Here is a 21,400-nt window from a genome sequence, read left to right on the forward strand (position 1 = left end):
GCCTGTACCATTATCGAAAACGTGTCGGTACTCTCCGAATTGTGGTAAAATAATGGCACTCTTTGAATCAGAAAGTGTTGCCTATGGTGGCATCAACACAGCAACACTCTTTGAATCAGAAAGTGTTGTCTATGGTGGCACCAACACAGCAGCACCGGCACAAGCACCGCAATCGCCGCAGCAGCACATGGAGTTAACACGGGATCAATCCAGCTTGTCCTTGAACAAACAGTGTTCTATTTTCTCGCTTACTCTCGACGAGATTCAACTAAAGAGTGGAAAGATTTTCGGGTCCATGAACATGGATGAATTCCTTGCCAACTTGTGGAATGTGGAGGAAAACCAGGCTCCGCCACAAGTTAACCAAAACGAACCTTGCAATGACAAAGGTAACAGCAACAATGAAGGCCAACCGACATTAGCACGGCATGGCTCTTTCTCGATCCCTACCCCACTTTGCAAGAAAACAGTGGATGAGGTTTGGTTCGAGATTCAAGAAGTGAATCACGAACCTCTTCAGCGCCAACAAGCATTCGGAGAGATGGCATTGGAGGATTTTCTCATCAAGGCCGGAGTATTCAAGAATCAGCATCTTCCCAACAAAAGAAGGCGACCCCGATGAAGACCAACGGCACAAGTTTAGCTGGGAACTATGGAATGGGGCATGGGATCAGATCTTCACAACAAAAAATGTTGACATCTATTCAAAATAATAGTGGAAACATGGTTGCAAACTTTGGAATGGGACATGTAATGGGGCTAGGATTCCCAGGCCACCAAATAGTTGCCAGCAACTTGGCAGCACCAGGCAATGGTTGCACAACAGCATACCCGATTTTCACACCGAGTAAAACCGTAATGGGTGAATCTTCCAATGTTGCTGGAACCGGAACCGGAACCGATCGTCTGTTACAGCCAGTCATGATACAGAACAAGAAGAGGATCATAGATGGTCCACTGGAGGTGGTAGTGGAAAGGAGACAAAGCCCGAAGATTAAGAATCGAGAGTCCGCAGCAAGATCTCGAGCGAGGAAACAGGTGAATACTTACTTCATATAAGTCGAAATACCACTATTAAATTTTGACTCTCATATTTCTTCGATTGCAGGCACATGCAGTGGAGCTGGAATTAGAGTTGAACCAACTCAAAGAGGTGAATGCAAAGCTTAAGCAGCTTGTGGTAAACAAATACTATCTTCTGGAAAAGTTCAAATTACTGTTATGTGTTCTTCAATGGCCTAAACTGTTTCTGGGTTTTTAACCATGTGCAGGAGGAAAACGAGCAAAGAAGAAAGCAAGAGGTAACTCTTAAACATGTTGCTGCCATGCATTTGGCATACTTATGTTCTATGAAAATTATCAAGAGGTAACTCGTATATATATATATATATATATATAGATGAACGCATTAAGAGGTTCTGAAAAGAAAACAGTCGAAATTACCAGGACAAAGGAAGGTTGTTGATAAGATGAGGACACTAAGGAGGACAGTGAGCTTGGGATGATGATCTGTTGAGAACAGAGAAATAGACAATCACAATATGCTTAGCACAAGCAGGCATAGCTTAGTTTATCTTACAAATGAAGTGTATATCTAAATAACTAGGAATATCTCCATATATTACTCACTTTTTCTGAAATTTTCTTTCTTGAAAGGATCATGTGAGCATATATATATATATATGAGTGTGTAGTAACAAGTACTTAAATTAATTAGGTTAAACTTCGATGCATTGAGAGGAAAAAATAGCTTTTTCTGGCTCCTTTTCTTTTTCTTTGCATTTTATTAACATCTTAGAAGCTTGATTTATTTTAAAATAAGGAAAATATTTCTTAATTTTTTTATGTGATAAAACTAGAAAAAGATATATGTACTATGGATCTATGGTGCTCAAAATGATTTAAAGCCTTGAATATTCAATAAAAGTAATTATGACATTGATTAGTATATAATACGCACAAAGTGACAATAACATCGAATAATTTAATTTATTAATAACGAGTTTTCTATTAAAAATTAGTAAATCTTTTTATTCTTATTATTAAACAAAATCATATATATAAACAGATATAAAAAAAATTGAGGTCCCAATTGTAAAATTTATAAGATTAAAAAGGTCAAAGTGTAATTTACTCAATCATTAGCATGCTATGACGGTCAAATCAAATAAATAAATTGAATTAAAATTCTTTTTATTACTTAAATTTAATTTTTTTAAATAATTATTAAAATTTTCAAATAATTTTAAATGATAATTGAATTTTATTGAACTATTATGAAATAATTATTAAATTTATTATAATAATCTTTTAACTTATTTAAATTTATCATTATTTTATAATAATTTAAAAATAATAATATTTTTATAATTTTTAAATTTTAATAATTTTAAAAATATTTTTTACATAATTTAATAAATAATTATATAATTAATTTAATAATAAAAATAGATCAACAAAAATAAATACAGAGTAGAGCTAAAAGTGATGAGGGCGTAATAGACTATTTAGTCTACGCCTAATAGAAATCTGATTATTATTACAGAATAACCACACCCGCTTTTCCTTTTTCCTTTTGCCCCGAGTATTTTCCTGAATTTGATCTTCGTTTTGCTGCTTTGATTCTCAGGTAATTCAATCTATAAACGCTCTAATTTCTTCTTCCCCCTTATTTTAACTTCAATTTCACTTGTTCTTTCCTCCAGTTATCTCTTTATCATGTTAGGGTTTTCATCTTAGTTTCCAAAATTTTCAATAATTTCATTCATCTTTTAAGTCTTACTTTCCTAGTTGCAAGTTGGAGAAGGTGAAGGAAGAGAAGCCGAATTCCTTTTTTGTTTTAATTTTTGCTCTTTCATTTGTAATTTTGGCTCAAAGGTAATTTAAATAGTCATTGTTTTCATCTCTTCATCTTTAGTTGTTGAAAAAATTAGCAAAAATGAGGAAAATAAATAAATAATTATTGCTTGCCATTATTTGTCATATATTTCTGGTTTTAAATTATGTTTTGTCTTGTGTGTAGTAAAGTTTTGTTATAAATTATATGTTTTAAAAGGATGATTGATACAATTTGCTAAGGCCCTGTTTGCTTGATGCTTTTGCTCAAAAAATGCCGAAAAGCTAAATCAAATGGTAAAAACTGAAAGAAATTTTTAATTGAATTAAGAATGATAAACGTAATCGTAGCTTTTAATTTTTCAAGCTTTCAAATGAAAAGGCAAGAATTAAACAGTTTGTAAGGGGGATAGGAGAATGAGTTACTTGGCTTTTGTGGGTAAGAGTCTTGCGTTCATGTTTGCAGATTTGGAAGTTCAAAGTCAGGAGATTGACATAGAGGAAGAAAATGTTAAGTTCTGGGAATAATTTAAGCCGAGGGAATGCTGGATTGCCCGCTGATATGCCACCATTGCTTCAGTGTTTGTCTTTGGAGCCGATTACATTGGGGAGTCAGAAATATACACGGACTGGAGAATTAAGCTGGGTTCTAGGTGTTCCTCTTCGAAGTAGGACATCAGAGGATCACTCTTTTGGAGTTCCACATGCCAAACTTTCCCCTCCTGTTGCAACTGAGGAGCTTAAGAACTTTAAGGAAAGTGTTCAAGATACTTTAAGAAAGGCCAGGTATAATTTTTTCCTCTGTATGGTTTCCTTCATGATTTAGTGTAGTGACTTCTTATTTGTAATTGCGTGACAATGGAATCTTAGGTAGGTGCTTTCACTGGAAACAGAATGGGTAAATAATAGCAACATGGTACCTGATTTTTATGGTGCATGCAATGCACATATAACATGGTGCACATGCGACATATTTTCTCTATGTGCAATGTAGATATCTCATCTTCAACTGTCCTTGCCACTTAGTATTTGTCTCCGGTGGAAGATATGAACTTGCTATTAATTCTAGTGCTTCTTCTCGCAGTTCATATTTCTGAGATAGTGCTTGTGCTTGTTTTCTCATTTTGTTTTTAAATATACATTTTCTTTCTATCAGGGATAGAGTGAAGAAGTTTCAGGAGTCTATTTCTAAATTGGAAATTTATAGAGAAGCCTTAGCCTCAAAGAAGCAGCAACGAAGTGATATTTCGAATGAGAGAACTAGTGGAGTAACCGTTGCAAAGATGGGAAGCCAGATTAATAGAAACACTCATGAAATAATGAACCGAAGATCAGAGGATAGGTCAAAGGGTGTGGGGCTCAACAAGCGTGTACGCACGTCATTTGCCGATTTACGGGTATTTCTCTATGATTGCTGGAATATAATTATACTTCAACCTATTTAGTCTTGGCATATATTCTTGAACAAAGAAAAATCAGTTGATCTTTCTTGAGCACCGAATAAAGTTTCCTGTTGTCTCTCAGTCATTTTATTTTGGTTGTAACCATAATTGAATGTTCTATTTAATTTCTTAAAAATCGGAAAATAAGCCAGAAACGTAACACATAGTTTGACTAGACCCTTTTCCCCCTTATTTTTAGCTTATGATTCATTAATTTTATTTCCCTTGTTTTCTCTGCCTTTATTTTTTTACCTAAGAACAGGCTGATAACAGGACTGCTGTGAATCCAAGGCAGCAGGGGGTAGTAGAAAAGGATGGTGATGTGCTTCCAACTGTTAATGGGGGTTTTGCTCAAACTGAAGAACAGATCCGCAGATTGCCAGGTGAAGGGTGGGAGGGAAAGATGAAAAGGAAACGCTCTGTTGCAGCTGTAGGAAATAGAATTGCCAATGCTGGTCGAGATATCAAACGAGCTAGTCAACCTAAGATGAGTTCTGAATCAAAGTTGCAGTCATGTGATACCTGGGTTTCAGGTGTTTGTATAGGATTGATCTTTTTCCCTAGTTTCTGATTTAATTGTGGATACATTGCTGATGAGGAAAAAGTAGCTTTTGTGGCTGTCTCTGGATGTGCTTTAATTCTTAATGATCAAACTGGCAGTGTTATAGTAATTGTTGAAAAAACATTCTGTTTTACTATTTAATGCTTATAGATTTTATGGTTGCAGTCGTCATTCATAATGTGGAACTTTGTGAATGTTTTTTTAGCATATGAAAGAAATATGGATGTTTTTAGATAAAATTGCTACACCATGTAGCATTATGATAATAATGCAAAATTTCTGCTTAATAAATTGTATTATATTTTGGACCCTTGCTCACAAGTTTTTTTTATTGTCAATAATAATTGACTTGGTGTTTCTATTTTACCTGCTTTTATTTCTAATATAGAGCATATGATTGTGATTGCTCGTTTGCTGGTATGACATTTTTAAATGTTTGACAAGACATTAATGAAATGAAGACATTTTTTGCGCATGTATCCTAAGATCTAGTTTCTGGAAATGGTTATCAAATTTAGACTTGAGGTTTATAAGATACAATTTACGCTGATCATATAATTTTTCAGCCATCAAATAAAGCTTTTATGTACGAGTCTTAAAACTGCTCCTGTTCATTGTTTTATGCATGCAGATCGAAATCTTCCCCTGGAGTTGGTGGAATTAACAGGTCACAAGGTTCATTTGAGGGTGCAGGTTCAGAGGCTAATACAGTACTCAGGAATGAATTGGAGAGTACATCTATTCCTCGGGATCATGCAGCTATGTTGGAACAGAGGGTTGCCATAGAAACAAATAATAAGTATGTTCCTTTACCATTTAATTTCTAGCAATATGTACTGTGGTCTGTGGGCGGGAACCTTGCATAATTAATGTTCATCAAAACTTGCATTTTACTTTTATGATGTGTGATTTTCTTTTAATGTTTTCTCCTCATTTATTATTGATATTTTTAATGGAAATGTTTGTTAGGGCAAGTCTTCAGGAGGACAATCAAGCAAGTGGCTCGAGTACAATGTTAAAAGGGAAGGTTTCTAGGGCACCAAGAACTGGGTCTATCATGGTGTTAGACTCATCTTCTAAAATACACCTCTCATCAGGAGCTTTGCAGGGTTGGGAACAGCCAACTCTAAATAAGATCCAAACTTCAGGTGTTGTGAACAATAAAAAACGTCCAGTGTCTATAGGTTCATCATCACATGCTATATCCCTGTGGGGTGGTCAGAGACCACATAAAATCTCACGAACAAGGAGAGCAAATTTAGTATCCCCTGTGGCTAATGCTGAAGCTCAGATTTCATCTCAAGGCTTTGCAACACCTAATTTTGGTGCTAGGGCATCTATTGGAGCTGGTGGATCTCTTCTTGGCAGAAGTGTAAGTAATGCTCCTCCAAATATTAAGCGGGAACTTGAGCATGTATCTTCTCCATTTGGGTTATCTGAGAGTGAAGAATCAGGGGCCGGAGATAACAAATCAAAAGAAAAAGGAATTGATACTTGCGAGGTTACTCTTCCTGCATCTCAGAAAGCTGAGGCTTTCTTTTTGCCCACAAGGAAGAATAAAATTACAAATGAAATTGGAGATGGAGTTCGAAGGCAAGGAAGGAATGGAAGAAGTGCATCACCCTTGACAAAACCAGGTGTACATCCTATAACGGAGAAGTCAGACAATCTTACAACGACCAAGCTAATTCAAAGTGCAAGACCATCTTCTGATAAAAATAGAAGGTTCTTATCTGGCTCTTAGTATTAAGTTGTTCATATGCCTTGTGGAAATCTGATGAATGAATCGTGAATTCTCTGGTTCAGTAGAACAGGTCGCCCACCTTCCAAAAAGCTGAAAGGTCGCAAGGCCTCAACTCGTGTTGCTTCGATGCTAAATAATGTTTCTTCAGATTTCACAGGTATTTGACTGCTTATTAGGTCGATGATACTAGCTGCATATATGTCAAACATAAAAGAGTATTGAATCTGTTGCGGCTGTTGGAAACCTAAATCTAATCATTTTGCATGGTTGTTACCTATCTTAGAGCTGTGCATCAATGGTGACTTTGATAACTCATCTCTTCTACATGACATCATCATTTTGACAAATATTTTGCTCTCAGTTTTATTTAATATGACACTTATCTACATGCATATTATTTGCACCTTTTGTGAACTGCCAAACTAGCTGAAACGTGGTTGAAAATCACTGAAAATTTCTGGTGTGTACACTTGATGATGATGTATTTGGGATGTCATTTTTCAGGTGAATCTGATGATGATGACCGTGATGAACTATTTGCAGCTGCCACTTCTGCACTGAAAGCTAGTGGTATGCATCTTTTCCAATTATTCAACTTCCCCCTCCCCACAAAATAAATAAATAAATGAATGAAATCAAATACCTTATGTTAATTGAACTTTTATTGGGGTATATATTTTATATTTCTTGTTTCTGTAGGTCTTGCTTGTTCTGGTCCTTTCTGGAAGAAAATGGGATCTATTTTTAATTCACTGAGCTCAGAGGACACATCTTATGTCAGGCAACAGGTACTATATGGCCAAACATTTTTATTATTCATTGAAACATTGGGGTTAGTTCATCACAGTTTCCTAAACTGCTGTTTTGATGTTGCATCAGCTAAGTTTGGCAGAAGAACTTGATGAGAGTTTGTCTCAAATTTTCGGAGATGGATTTGATGTTTTGGTAAGCTCCATCATCTTATGTTTCTAGTCCTAAAATCAGATCTATTTAATCAGCTATAAATATGAGCATGTTAATCTTAAAAGATGTAAGAAGAGAAGTGTAACTGGAAATTAAGTCGAACTTTGTTGGCTAAGGTTGATATAATTCCTCCATTACTCAGGGTGTTGCAGTGCAGAAAGATGCGCCCGTTTCTGTTGAAGAAGTGGCCAAAACTAATGCTGCAAGTGAAAGATTTGATATAAAAAGTTTGACAAGGTTACACCTTTATATCAAAGAGTTCTTTCTGCTTTGATTGAAGAAGATGAAAGTGAAGAAATTTACCACTGTAATGAAGTGAAGAACATGTCGCTTCACTATGCAAGTGATGATTCCCATTGTGGTTCATGCAACCTGATGGATGTTGAATTTAGAGATAGAGACAGAATTGAATCTGAAGTAGAGTCAAACCTAGATTTTCAGTGTCAGAAGAACTCTCTGTTAGACAGAGTGTCTGGTGATGTGAGTGTTGCATCAAACACATTTAGGAACTGCAGCATGTCTAATTCATTACATAGCAGTGAGCGGTGGCTGGGAGATGATGATTTATCACATATGGATACGGGCCCCATAAGTGAAATATGTTCAACTGACATGGGTCAGCTCCAACATAAGGAAATAAATGTTTCTGATAGTTCTTTTGACTGCCAGTATCAGTTGATGTGCATGGATGACAAGCTTTTGCTGGAGTTGAATAGTATTGGTATCAATCCCGATTCTTTGGTGAGTTTTTATGTTATGCTAAGATTGATTGGTTACTCTAAATAGTTTTCCTTCTTTCAGTTCCAGGAATACACACACAAACCTGTATGTTGGATGTCAAATTTTTGTGCTTCTATCTTGTATGATTAATTTTTATTTATTGCTTTTGCCTTTTCGCAGCCTGATTTGGCGGAAGGGGAGGAAGCAATAAATAAAAATGTGGTCGAACTTAATGAATGTCTCTATCAACAGGTTGTCACAAGTATCTTCAGTTTGGATTATTTGAAGCATATTTGACATTAGCCTGTTGCTATTACTAACCTAAAATCTATTTCTTTATGTGCTAAAATGAATCTCCTTTTGATATGAATAACATATTAAAATTTTATTTACCATCCTTTTTTTTACATTTTTATTATTTTTTCTTTTGCATATTTGAACACTTTTTTTTTGTTTCCCTTTTTGTATTGATTCTCAGATTTGGAAGAAGAAGAAAAAGTTGGGGAAGATTGATAAAGCTATTGAGTATGGGAGAGATGTAGAAAAAAGGTGGGATAAACAGATGATCTTGTTATTGATAATCTAATGATTTGTGCTTCAACTAATGTGATTTGCTTTGCAGGGACATTGAGCATGTTGCAATGGACCACTTAATTGAGACGGCTTACAGGAGACGTTTGGTACTTCTCAGATCCATTGTGAATTTGTTGTTTCTAATTATTTTCTTTGGAGCTTTGAGGCTTAGTTCTTTGCCATTTATCCTTTCATATGATTACCTTTTTTAAACCAAATTTCTACTTTTTACAAGTTTCTCTATGATAAAGTTGTTAGAGTCGCCCATTTTGGTCATTTTTGAATTATGAGAAAAATGATGATATAGGGGTCGGTCTGAGGTCGAATTCTAAGATACAAGTGGGGAATGGAAGATCCATTGTTTTCTGGAATGATATCTGGGTAAATAATTCTACCTTAAAAGATCAGTTCCCTAGGATCTTTGCCTTATCGACCAATAAATGGGGTAGAGCTGCGGAGTTTGGCAGTTATGTTAACGGTCGTTGGGTTTGGAATATTAATCTTAGGAGGAATTTATGTGACTGGGAATTGGACCAATGGATCTCCTTGATGTCACTGATTGATAACATTGATCTGAAGGATTCTGTTGATGATTTTCTGTCTTGGTCAGGGAAGGGTGATGGCATTTTCTCGGTTAAATCTTGTAGAGAAGCTCTATCGTGTAGTTCAGGGGGGACTTTTCCATGGAACAAGTGGGTTTGGTCTGGTTTGGCACCTCCAAAAGTCGAGACATTTCTATGGCAGGTATCTCACTTAAAGTTGGCTGTTAGAGTGGAATTGAAGAAAAGAGGCATTTCATTGGAGGGTGTACTATGCCCTCTTTGTCTTAAAGAGGATGAAACAATTCAACATCTTTTTTTACTTTGTCCTGTGGCTTGGGATTTGTGGAATAGGTTCGCTAGGATTTGGGAGCTGTCATTTGCTTTGCCTAATGATCCCAGGTCGTTATTAGCCTCTTGGTCCTCTCTACGACCATTTTCTACTATTTGGAATTTTATCCCGGGAGTGGTGTTGTGGTCGGTTTGGAAGGCGAGGAATTCAGTGGTGTTTGATAACGGGACTGTGGATAGTTCTTTGTTGTTCTTCATTTGCAGGTTCAGGCTGGCCAAATGGTTCTTAGCCAAATTTCCGAAGGTAAATTTTCAGGTGGATCTTTTAATTGGGGATCCTGTGTTGGCAGATAGGGTTTCAGTTAAGCCTCTCAACAAGCAGATGGGTCAGTGTTGGGTTCCACCTCCTCCTGACGTTTTTAAATTCAATGTAGATGGGGCGGTTACAAGAGATGGTCTGCAGGGTGGAATCGGTGGATTGTTGAAAGATTCTCATGGCTCTACTCTAATTTCCTTTTCTAATGCTACGGGACCAAGCCCTCCTGTGTATGCTGAATTGAAAGCTATTAAACAAGGCATTGATTTATTCCTTTCTTCTGAATGGGTCCTGAAGGGAAGATTAATTTTAGAGACTGATTGCAAAAAAGCAGTGGACTGGATTTCGAGGATTGATGCTACCCCGTCGTTCTTTTCGTCTCTAGTTGGGGAGATTGGTGCTTTAGTTTCTGTTAGAGATATTTTGGTTAGGCAGATTCCTAGGTCTTGTAATTGGGAGGCTGACAAATTAGCCAAGGAGGGGATTGGTTGATAGGTTTTAGTAGTCTTTTACTTTGGTGTTTTTTTTCTGGTGGTGTTTTGTTTTTTGTAATCTTATGTTAGTTGGGTTATTAATATAATGGGGTACTCTTTTCCTCCTTCGTCAGCTGCCTCTGTTCAAGAGGCAACTATGAGGGAGGTTTTTAATGAGACCTCCTATTCTTATCAAAAAAAAATATGGACAGACTGTCAAACATTTATTTGGTCGCTATATATTTAGGTTGATAATCTAGTTCTATGGTGACAGTGCTGCAGTTGTTATAGGGAATCTGTTCAATTTTTTGTAATGTCAGACACAGTACATAAGTAAGTTGAAGAGACTTAATATTGACTAGTACAATGCTAGTGTTCCAGGGGACAAGTCAGACTGGCTAAACTGAACTTGGAACTAGGGCCTATCTGGCTGGTTGCTTCATAATCCCCTGTGGTTAAAACCAAGAAAACTGGAAGAAACGTTTTCCCTGGTCTTTCTTTATTGTTTATGGCATTTAAATATTTAATACAATTACAATGATAACAGTTGCTTTCACTGATGTTGGTTTTTAGAAAATCAAACGAACTGACAGCTAAATTGGCTGAACTGTTTAACCCTTGACCCACTCTTGTAGACTAGTTCTTTTTTTGTATATTTTCTACCGTCTTCATGATTATGGAAATATTATGGCTCTAGGTTGTAAGAATCTAAGGCATTTTCTCCGGTTCATTTGCATTGCATGGAACTTTTTCTTTATAAAATTGAATTGCATGGAAACTTTTTCTTGCTATATAGTCAATTCGGTATTAGTCTGATATTTGGATATTTATTGGTGCGTTTTATAGATGCAGGCCTTTGACATACTTTATTGTTGATTTAGATGGGAATGGCTGTAACATCTCGTTTTATGGTGTTGAATGGTTTATCGTTTTGTATCAGAAGTGGTTTGGAGCAAGTTGTTTATTATAATTGATTTAATTTTACAAACAATTATTGCAGGCATGTCGTAGGAGTAATTCGTCAAAAAGTGCCGTTCGTAAGGTTTCAAAACAAGTTGCATTAGCTTTTGTCAAGCGAACTGTTGAGAGATGTCGAAAATTTGAACAGACGGGCAATAGTTGCTTTAGCGAACCTGCTTTGCAAGATATCATGTTTTCTGTACCTCCGTGCAGCAATGAAGAAAAATCTGTCGATTGCATTGGCTCCGGAACTGCTAGTAATATTTGTAATGAAACTTCCAACCACCAAGCGGAAGCCAGGGGCTCAGGTATCGCAAACTCTACCTTTTCTAATGGCATTCTTTTCCAATAATTTGGGATTTTATTATGTTTTGAGAGCATTATTCTCTCAATAATAAAAGAAAAAATGTTATCATGTCTTGTTTACCCTCGAGTCAAATGCTTGGATACTAACCTCATAACTTTCGAGCAGTTTATTCATGTTCATTTCACTATTGCCACAGGTGCTGTTTCTAGTACTTATGAGAGGAATGATTCGTCGGAGGCTCTTCCAGCCATCCAATCGTCTGAGCACGCTGTTTCCAAGTATGGGTCTATGTTGAACAAAGGGAGGAAGAGGGAAGTACTTATTGATGATGTTGTCGGTAGTGCTTCGTCTAGGGTAGCATCGACTCTTGATGGCAGTGTCGGAAGAGTAAACGGAAGGGAGCAAAGCAGAGAGAATTTAAGAAATACTAGTTCAAAGGACGAATGGCAAACGAAGGCAAAAGCCAAGCAAAAGAATAGTCATCTATCGAGTTCTGGAAATGGATTCAACGGAAGGCTTACAGAAACTTTGAAACCCACGGATAAGATTCATCAGAATTCAACCAAAAAAGCGGAGGAGCCAATGGATTTTGGAAACTTGCAACTAAACGAGTTGGATAGGATGGAAGAATTGGGTGTTCCGAATGAGCTTGGTGGTCCGCAAGACCTGAGTTCGTGGCTTAACTTCGATGAGGATGGCTTGCAAGACCATGATTCAATAGGTCTAGAGATCCCAATGGATGATCTCTCTGATTTGAAATTTGCATTCTAAATATTGCATTAAGCCAAGTTAGGTCAGTAATTCAGCAGCCCATCAGAACAGTGAAAGTGTAATTATGTTTCATTCTTCTGTATGTATAAAACCAATTATCCAACCGACCTTGGTCGGTCTATGTTTTTGCCTCCACCGAGGCTTGTTAAATATAGGAATTGTCACTATTGATATTCCTTTTTTTTTTTGGATTACGAATTAGATTTGAGTGTTAAGATTCAGAACAGGTATAGATGTTTATTACTCGATTTTTTATTATAAAGATGAGAATTTGAATATTAAAATTTGGATTAGAAAATAAAATAAAAAAGTATGTTAAAACATCATCCTACACACGCTTGCATGCAAACATTGGATGGGAAGAATATATAACATTATCTTTAAAAAGCCATTAAAGTAAAAGGACAAGTGTGGTCGACAATGGCAAACATTTCACACATTTGCATGTTGTTCTACAATATTTTCCAATAATATAAGGTTAAATTACACAAAATCATTTTAGTCAGAGATTTTGTGAAACAAGTTTAATTCTATTTCTGTTTTGATCTTCTTCTAATTTGGTTACCAACACATATTATCATCCAACTGATTAAAATGGTGAGAGAAAATAAAATACTAAATGTGAAACCATCCATCTCTCAATCATTACATCAATTGTGCATTTGATTCAGGATCGACAATACATGTATTATAATTGTCATCGAAAATTATGAAAAAAAATTGGGTTATTTTAGAATCCAAATACCTAAAACACTATTAAATTATGGCATGAAAAAATAATAAGTAAAAATACAAAATCATTTATCATAAATTAAAAGATTAAATTACTAAAGTAGTATTACTACCATGTATTGTTAATTTTGTTTTCAAAAATGAGTTTATATTAGTCGCGGATGTTGAAATTATTATAACATAAAAATATTTAAAGAGAATGAAAATAGGACTGAGTTAACACGCCATTATTGAAATTATGATGACATAATATAATTATGGGAGATTAATAAAAAACGAAACTAAATGTTAGTGGCTTGTTTAATTTATAATATCGATATATATATATATATATATATCATCAACGACTTTGGCCACTGCTCGATTAACTCAGAATTTAGGACGTTTATCTAATTTTTCTCAATTAAAATAAAACATGCCTCAACCGTTTGAATTAGTGTGGATATATGTAGGGGTGAGCAAAACTCGACTGAATTTGAAAAATCGATTTTTTTTACTCGACTCGAATGAACTTCAAGTTGTAATTTCATAAACTTGACTCGACTAAAAAAATTCAAGTTTAAACTTAGTTGTAAAATACAACTCGAATAGTAACTATAATAACTCAAAATTTTTAGTAATCAGTGGATTGATTTTTAAGTTTGAGTCGAGTATCTCGAATTTGTATGATATATGTATATCACATATGAAAAAATAGAAAAATATATATGTATTTTATATGGTTATAAAAAATCATTTATATTGGAATAAAATAATATCATAATATTATTAATATTTATGATTAAATTTAAAAAGAAACTAAAAAATTCGACTCGACTAAAAAAAATTTCAAGTCAACTTCGAGTTGTAAAATAGGACTCGTCAACTCGAATAACTCAAAATTTATCGCTTTTTTTATTTTGAGTTATTCGAGTCAACTCGAATTATCAATTTGGTTTTTCAAGTTTGAGTCGAATTGAAATTTGAAAATTTAAGTTACTCTAAAAGCCAAAAATTTGACTATCTATTTTGATATTTTTACGATTTAGTCCATGATTTCAATATTCCTTTAATTCCTCCTTCATTTAAGTCGTTTTTTTAACCAAATTTGAACTACATGCTCTTAAACCATCTTAGAATACATATGGACTTACAATTCCTCTTTTCGATAACATGTTTTCTACTTTTCAATTTAGTCCATCATTTTCTCATAGTTTCCTTATTTTTTTTCCAATTTATCCTTTATTTTAAGTCTGTTGCCAAATTTGAACCACATGCTCATATACCATTATAGAATACCTATGTAACTTCAATTTTTTTTTTACTAAAAGTCTCTTTTATTTAGACCCTTAACATTACATTTTACTTAATTTGGTCTTTTGACTACAATTGTTTGTAAATTCTTTCTTCCATCAATTCCTTGACTCTTTTATACTCTCATCAAGTGGTGGGGAACTGACAGTAAAGAGTATAATTCAAGCGTTGAGTTAATCATATATATATTTTTATCATAACCCAGTGAGCCATATCGTTCATGATCTTTTGTGTAACCAACTGTTGCGGCTGCCACTGTCGGTGCTACAACAACCCTAAAGCCATTCTTTATAGACTTAATATGTATCGAAGATAATATGATTTAGGTTGCATGCACGGAAAATAAGGAAGGAAAGTGGCAGTGGCTATGGTGATTATGGTTAATGAAGAGAGAGGAGAGGAAAAGTTAAGAGAATGAAGAAGATACCAGAAATATAATTTTAATATAAAAAGAAATAAATAATTAAAAATTAAGCTTAAATTTAATGATGATTAAGAGAAAAAATTAATTGGTTGGTTCTATATCTTACATGTCGAGAAGAATTCATAAAATAATTTCTAGTGAAGATATAACAGAACAACACAACAATAATGTCTTCAATTCATTTCAATATGACAAAATTACTTCATAATATGATTTAATATTGCATTTTTTTCTTATTTGGCTTCGTCTATTTTATAATCTCTCGAACTCATAAATCATATGTTATTATGTATTTAAACACATTCAAGTTTACAACCTCAAGAATGTCTCATTAAAAATTTTCTCATCCTATTTCATTGATGAAGTACGAGACATCTACTCGATATACGTATGTATATGTATGTTTATGTATACACGAGGCATCTCCTCGATATGCGTATGTATGTGTGTGTTTATGTATATACCCAAGCAGATTTGAATGGACTGGTATCATTTTGTTTAAATCGGCGTCTTTTAGAATTCAACAAAATTCAAAATGAGATTAATTACATTAGTTTTAGATTGTATGAAAGATACGATAATTTTAATGTGTTTTATGAATTCAGACTGATTCAAGCTTTACATATATATTTGATTATTTTATGAAATTGTGTTTAGAGGAATTTAACAATTTAGATTGTTTCAACTTTGACTAGAGTGTTTAATGAGTTGAACAGTTCGTGAGTAAGTCGAACTCTATTTGGTTAAAACTCGATAAAAGCTCGATTCGGGTTCACTCGACTCGAGATCTTAACGAATTAAGTCGAACAAAGTCCAACTTGAATCGATAAGTTTACGAACAACTCGTTAATTCTTTTTATAACTTTTTAGTAGTTATCTTAAAAATTATTTCATTAAAAAATTACTAATTTACTAATAGATAATAAAAAATTAGTAATCTATTAATTTTTTAATTAAATAATTAAAAATATTAAATTACTAGTTATTATTTTACTGCTCCAAAAAGTTAAACCCTAATTGTTTTTTAATGTATTTATGGATTATTATTTTAGTGTTTAGATTTTGAATTTGTTTCTTATACTCTTTTGATAATTTTTTGGTTAAATTTATTAATTTATGTTTATATTAAATTCTATATAATATTAATAGATTTACTTGCAGTTTAAAAAATAAAAAAAAATAGTGAGCTTAACGAACAAAGAGGCAAGCAATAAGCTTAATAAACTTAACGAGCAACGACTCGAGCAATAAATTTTCTTAACGAGAACAAGTAGAGCAATAAATTTTCTTTACAAGCACGAATCAAGCAAAATTTTAACGAGTTTAACAAGGAACGAGTCAAGTCGAGCAACAAATTTTTTTAACACGTACAACCTAAATACTATCCAACTCGAGATCGACTCATTCAATAAGGATCCTAACTATGACGGTTCTTTGAAGATAATTTCAATGAAAGAGAAAACTAGCTCCAAGGTGTAATTAATTTGATTTTTTTTTTCATTTACAAGGATAAACTTAATAATAAAAGGAAAAGAAAAGTCCCGACATACCCTCTAACTTAAGGGTAATTATGCTCTAGGGTCCTACAAAAAATGTTAATATTATGTTTACATTTTTGGTAAAACGTTATTTAAAATATTAATTTTTTTCTACCGAAAATTTTAATATCGCTACCTAATTTTTTAATAGAAAAAAATAACATTTTAAGTAGCGCCCAATATTAACATTTCCGGTAAAAAAATAATAATTTAGATAACGCTTTACCAGAAATGTTAAACATTTTAGTTAGCACCTAATATTAACATTTCTAGTAAAAAAATAATATTTTAAGTAACGTTTTACTAGAAATGTTAAAAAATATTAATATTTTCAATAAGTCTTTCCTTATTTGTATATTAAAATTGTCGTACCTTAGATATCCCTAACTTAAGTAGCTTCGTCAAATCCAATGTATAATATTATATTGCATAGCAGATTCATCGTGGGAAATACTACATGATTTTGTGAATGTTTATCAAAAGTTTGAGAAATGATTCTGTGGGGTTGAACCATTTGCAAGTCTGTTGCTGTTTGACACGAATGATCATCACTCATCATGCTCCTACATCAACCCAATTTCTATCATTAATAATTACAATAACACACAAAAGGAAGAGCCAGTGAGTAGAAACTTACGTATATTTTTCCATTAGGGTTTCTTTATTTTAATGTAATAAAAGTTGAATAGATCTTACTCTCGAGGACGGGACGCACAAAGGGAATTAAGTGCTCGTAAACGCCCATAGTACTCTCCGATCATCAGAAAACACCGGGCCGCCTGTCGAACCATCAGTATCCGAGACAACCGGTGAAGGGTTTGCTGTCTTAAATTGTCACCCTACATCACAATTACAACTTTGATAACTAAGTGGGAAAAGGAAAAAAATTCAGAAAGTTTGATATATACACATAAATAAACGCACCACTTTACGTTGGGGACAACTTCTATAATTTTTAGGAGTATTGAAATAAATTATTAACAAAAAAAAAAAATACATAAAATATATTAAAATTTAAAATTTTCAAGACACGATCCTCTCATCACCGTGAACTCTCTCGGTCCATATCTATGTATATATTTCAAAAGATTAAAGTTTATTTTAACATTTTGTGTGTGTATATATATTTGATTTACTATAAATAATCACTTTCCATTAGTTTGAAGCTAGGGTTTTTTTATTTCAGAAGATATCACTATCAAACCACCTTTATGATAAGAACTTTTATAGATAAGATACCCAATCAATGCTGTAGTTTTCAACATTGCAATGGACTCCTTACAGATAAAGCAATGTATATTTTCCCACATTAAATTTCTTTTATTTGATCAACAAATACAACCTATCATTTTCTAAATCGCAAAATACACTTCTTTATTTTATAATCATTTTGTGTATTTTAATTAGAGTTTTATAACTCCGATGGTACCTGGCGAACGAAGCCCTCAAGGTTGGCAAGCTTGCCTAAGGCAACAGCCATTTGTTGCATTCCGTCGATGATCGGACCGCCAGCAATGGTGTCGATCAGCGACTGCTGGAGCTGTTCGAGGCCTTGGGTGAGCGCTTCTTCTGCCTGTTGTAAAGAATGCTGGAGGTTGTAAATCCCCATCACTTGCTGTTCAGTTAGTGGATCTAATTGTGATATTAGCATCTGAAAAATAAATCGAATCAGTTTTAAACATAAACGACTGCAAAAGAGTAGTAAATACTTTCGGTTCATTTTAAAATTTCACCATCTAATTCTCGAAGATGAAACTTTTCCTCAAGTCCAGGAACCAACACTAATGCTAAGTTGGCAAGTAAAAAACACGAGGAAACGACGGCTCCTTACAATTTACATGAACTTTTAACGTATTAAAACTATTGTACCAAAAACAATTAAATCAATTAAATCACCATACGTGTTTAGCATACTTGTTTTGTTAATGGACAAATGAAGGTATTTGAGGACTTCAAACCTGATGAGTTCGGAGGGCCTGAAACCTCCCATCCAAAGGAAGCAGCGTTCCGCCGGAGTCGTCCACATGCCGGTTATAAGGTGGAAAACATCGGCCTTTGCAGCGGTGGCCTTCAACCGGAAAACTCATCGTAATGTGAGATGTAACTGTCCATGATTATTCGAAGGTCGCTATCAGAAAGGCGCGCATTTAAACCAGTTCTTAGCTCCGACACGTGCCTCTGATCATTTTCTAACCATCTCGAGTATTCCTGTCGAATATTGCAGCCCCTAAAATGAAACAAGCAGAACAATAATGGTAAAGAAACAACACACATATTAAAAAAATCAGTAAAGAACTTTGTGTAAAAGTTTAGAACATATATCCTTCAAAATTGAGTAAAAGTTGCAGTGAATTAATGAAAGAAACAGTGTAGGTGAAGGTTGAAGTAACAATTATCATAAAGAAAAATCAAGACAACCATTTAATTAAGCAACTTAATAAAGAATAAACATGAACAGAAAAGGATTCTTTGTATCTAAGTATTGAATTGACCAGAAATTATATTGAATACGTCAAAGTTTCTAATTTACAGAAGAAAGAAATATAGACAAGCTACACATGCTTTCCACCGTTCTTCCAAGACTACCCATCATTGAAAAATACATTTCCCATTTCAATGTTTCGTAATTATTGGAAAATACAAATAATAAGAGCCCATTTTGGTAAAATAAAAATGCAAGCTTTTTTTCTTTTTTGTCATGGACTTACCAGAGCTGATATTTCCACCAGCACCAGCACAACCTCCCAAGAAAAATCCCTATTACATTCAAAAGTAAAATAGTTTCTTAAGCTGGTAAGATTACTTGTCTGTAAAGGGGAAGAATAAGAGAGAAACAAACGAAACCTGAGATCGTGCTTTCTGAAGATCTTGTTCAAGTTGAGTTAGCTTTATTCTACTTGATTCTAGTTGTTGAACATAAGCCTGTTTTAAGACAAGTGACCAGTTTCTAAGACAAGTACTCCCAGCAAACTCCATGCAGATGTTCTTTTTGCATGTCTGGTACAAAATATTATATCCAAAAGATATGAAAGATGTTCATGTTATACAACCTTTTTTCTAAGACGACTTTTCCTTGCAGCTTCTCTGTTTTGAGCTAAACGTCTCAGTGTCTGAAAAAAATAACAATTTTTATAGACTTAAATAAAAATAATACCAAGAAATAAATGTTTTTTTATATTGTACCTTGGCATCAAGCTGTTTCTCAGAACTAGAACCCCTTCTCTGCAACATCATAGAAAAGTGTACGTACGTATTAACAGGTGTATAATTAGAGGGAATAATACCCATTTAATATTTATTTCTAATAAATCATGAGAAAAAAGGATAAAGAGGAATAACAATGCCAGTGATTGGTGATTAAAGTGCCAGTGATTGGTGATTTAAAGATTCTTATCAAACACAGACAAGAAGTTGGTCAGGAAAATGAGAGACTTGGCTGCTTGGTAGGATAAAAAAGATTAGAATGTTTTATAAAAATATATTAAAACAGCTGTTGGTTATTTCATTGACAGTTAAACTATCTAGCTTAAGCAGCTAAGTCAGAATAAAAAATCCGATCTTGAGGGGTTTACTTTTTCTACTTCTGAAACTGATTTCTACAGTGTAAAGAATATGAAGCTCATCCGGGAGTTATAGATCGAGTAAAGTGGTCATGGTTTTACAGTGAAAGAAAAAAACAAAGGTAATAAAAATAATACACATTCTCTCTTTGCTTTTCCGATGTTAATCTCTCTCTCTCTCTCTCTTGATCAAACAGTAATAATAACAAAAGAGGTACCAACGTTTCCCTCATTGTTGGGATATATCGGAAAGAGAGAGATTTAAGGACCTTTTCATGGGGTACTTCTGCAATTGATTGATTCTGTGATGTTCCAGTTCTTGAGATATCACTTGCCATCTCTTGTTGATGATCCAAAGGATTTGTTCTTTTAGTACTGATAGGAGATTCCGGTTCAAGCTGGTTCTCGGTCTTGCTGGAGATTGTATTCACCGCAGAACCTGAATCGGTGCTTTCCCCTCCTGATTTTGAACTTCCCTGTATAAATCAAAGTTTAAAACAAGTTTCTAAAACATATAATATAATATCAAAGTATTTGTCAACATAAGAAACCTAAAAAAAAAACTGTTCCACTGTGAAAGAAATGGTCAACGATGGTTAAAAAGATAACTGCTCTTGGGTTTGCTGGAATCTCATTGGCCAAGAAGGAAACACCTCCAGGGTAGCTGCTGGTCTGCCTGTTGTGAATAAGCTGCCACAGAATCACAGAAGAAAGCAAAAATCACTATCTCAGAAGATCACCCAAGATTTTTTCAACGATCAGAAAATTTTCAAAACCAAAGAGAGGATGAAGATATAAAGCAAATCTACCCAATAAATCAGGCTGCTTTGCTATTTTATCAACTTTTACAGTTCATTGTTTCTATGTTTGTATCTTCAAGCCATTCAAGTGTCTTCCCTTTGAATCATTAGAGTTGGAAATGGTAACCCCCCAGACCCCTTTACTCTCTCTCTCTCTCCCCTTTTAGCTATAGGATGGTCATGGTAGGTTAAGTTTTTGAGTTGGTTTTGCTGACATATGTACATATCAATGACAAAAATAACTGAAATACGAGTTAATGATGAGGAAAGAGCATACGTGCTTTAGCTTCATCGTTTCGAGTTTTCACTCCTTGCAGAACAATTGCATCTTCTAGCTGTCCAAAACCAAACGCAGATCTTTCTTGATGGCTGAGAGAAAAAAGTATAACAGAACATCAAAAAGAACAACTTTGAAAAAAAGAACATACATGAAACTTGCGGGAACATTCATTCCATGAAGAACTGCATAGGGGATATCATGGTGGTTTTCGAAGGTCCCGAGTCAGTCAAACCGGTCTCCCCAACTCTATGGTTCGCCATGCAAGACTTGGTTCACT

At 34.2% G+C, this 21,400-nt stretch overlaps 2 protein-coding genes and 2 pseudogenes across 4 annotated transcripts; 3 read left to right on the top strand and 1 right to left on the bottom strand.

Moving 5' to 3' along the window:
• Window positions 1-52: 52 nt before the first annotated feature.
• LOC120168042 lies at window positions 53-1,505 on the top strand (annotated as a pseudogene).
• A 1,838-nt stretch (window positions 1,506-3,343) lies between these two features.
• On the top strand, window positions 3,344-7,846 carry LOC120168043. Its single transcript, XM_039176896.1, has 12 exons — window positions 3,344-3,621; window positions 3,992-4,232; window positions 4,540-4,810; window positions 5,228-5,256; window positions 5,406-5,425; window positions 5,471-5,638; window positions 5,809-6,564; window positions 6,646-6,740; window positions 7,088-7,153; window positions 7,283-7,371; window positions 7,463-7,528; window positions 7,689-7,846. The coding sequence occupies exons 1-12, from the start codon at window positions 3,344-3,346 to the stop codon at window positions 7,818-7,820; spliced, it is 2,211 nt and encodes a 736-aa protein (XP_039032827.1). The 3' UTR covers window positions 7,821-7,846.
• LOC120168117 lies at window positions 7,842-12,663 on the top strand. Of its 3 annotated transcripts, XM_039176944.1 has the most exons (7): window positions 7,842-8,287; window positions 8,447-8,518; window positions 8,745-8,815; window positions 8,889-8,946; window positions 11,459-11,726; window positions 11,922-11,980; window positions 12,011-12,663. In XM_039176944.1, the coding sequence occupies exons 1-7, from the start codon at window positions 7,871-7,873 to the stop codon at window positions 12,494-12,496; spliced, it is 1,431 nt and encodes a 476-aa protein (XP_039032875.1). In that variant the 5' UTR covers window positions 7,842-7,870; the 3' UTR covers window positions 12,497-12,663. The 3 variants fall into 3 exon arrangements, with proteins under 3 accessions (XP_039032875.1, XP_039032874.1, XP_039032876.1); XM_039176943.1 differs by having other exon boundaries at window positions 11,922-12,663; XM_039176945.1 differs by lacking the exon at window positions 8,447-8,518 and having other exon boundaries at window positions 11,922-12,663.
• A 4,512-nt stretch (window positions 12,664-17,175) lies between these two features.
• Window positions 17,176-21,196, bottom strand: LOC120167917 (annotated as a pseudogene).
• Between the last annotated feature and the right edge of the window lie 204 nt (window positions 21,197-21,400).

The sequence above is a fragment of the Hibiscus syriacus genome, unplaced genomic scaffold (assembly GCF_006381635.1).
Source record: "Hibiscus syriacus cultivar Baekdansim isolate YM2019G1 unplaced genomic scaffold, ASM638163v2 tig00111708_pilon, whole genome shotgun sequence".
In the NCBI taxonomy this organism is placed as follows: domain Eukaryota; kingdom Viridiplantae; phylum Streptophyta; class Magnoliopsida; order Malvales; family Malvaceae; genus Hibiscus; species Hibiscus syriacus.

Bases quoted from the DNA above. Each gene is read 5' to 3' on its own strand.
- LOC120168043 (XM_039176896.1), top strand. From the start codon at position 3,344: ATGTTAAGTTCTGGGAATAATTTAAGCCGAGGGAATGCTGGATTGCCC. The intron at 3,622-3,991 runs GTATAATTTTTT...TCTTTCTATCAG, and splicing joins GATACTTTAAGAAAGGCCAG to GGATAGAGTGAAGAAGTTTC. The intron at 4,233-4,539 runs GTATTTCTCTAT...ACCTAAGAACAG, and splicing joins CGTCATTTGCCGATTTACGG to GCTGATAACAGGACTGCTGT.
- LOC120168117 (XM_039176943.1), top strand. From the start codon at position 7,871: ATGTCGCTTCACTATGCAAGTGATGATTCCCATTGTGGTTCATGCAAC. The intron at 8,288-8,446 runs GTGAGTTTTTAT...GCCTTTTCGCAG, and splicing joins GTATCAATCCCGATTCTTTG to CCTGATTTGGCGGAAGGGGA. The intron at 8,816-8,888 runs GTGGGATAAACA...TTTGCTTTGCAG, and splicing joins GGGAGAGATGTAGAAAAAAG to GGACATTGAGCATGTTGCAA.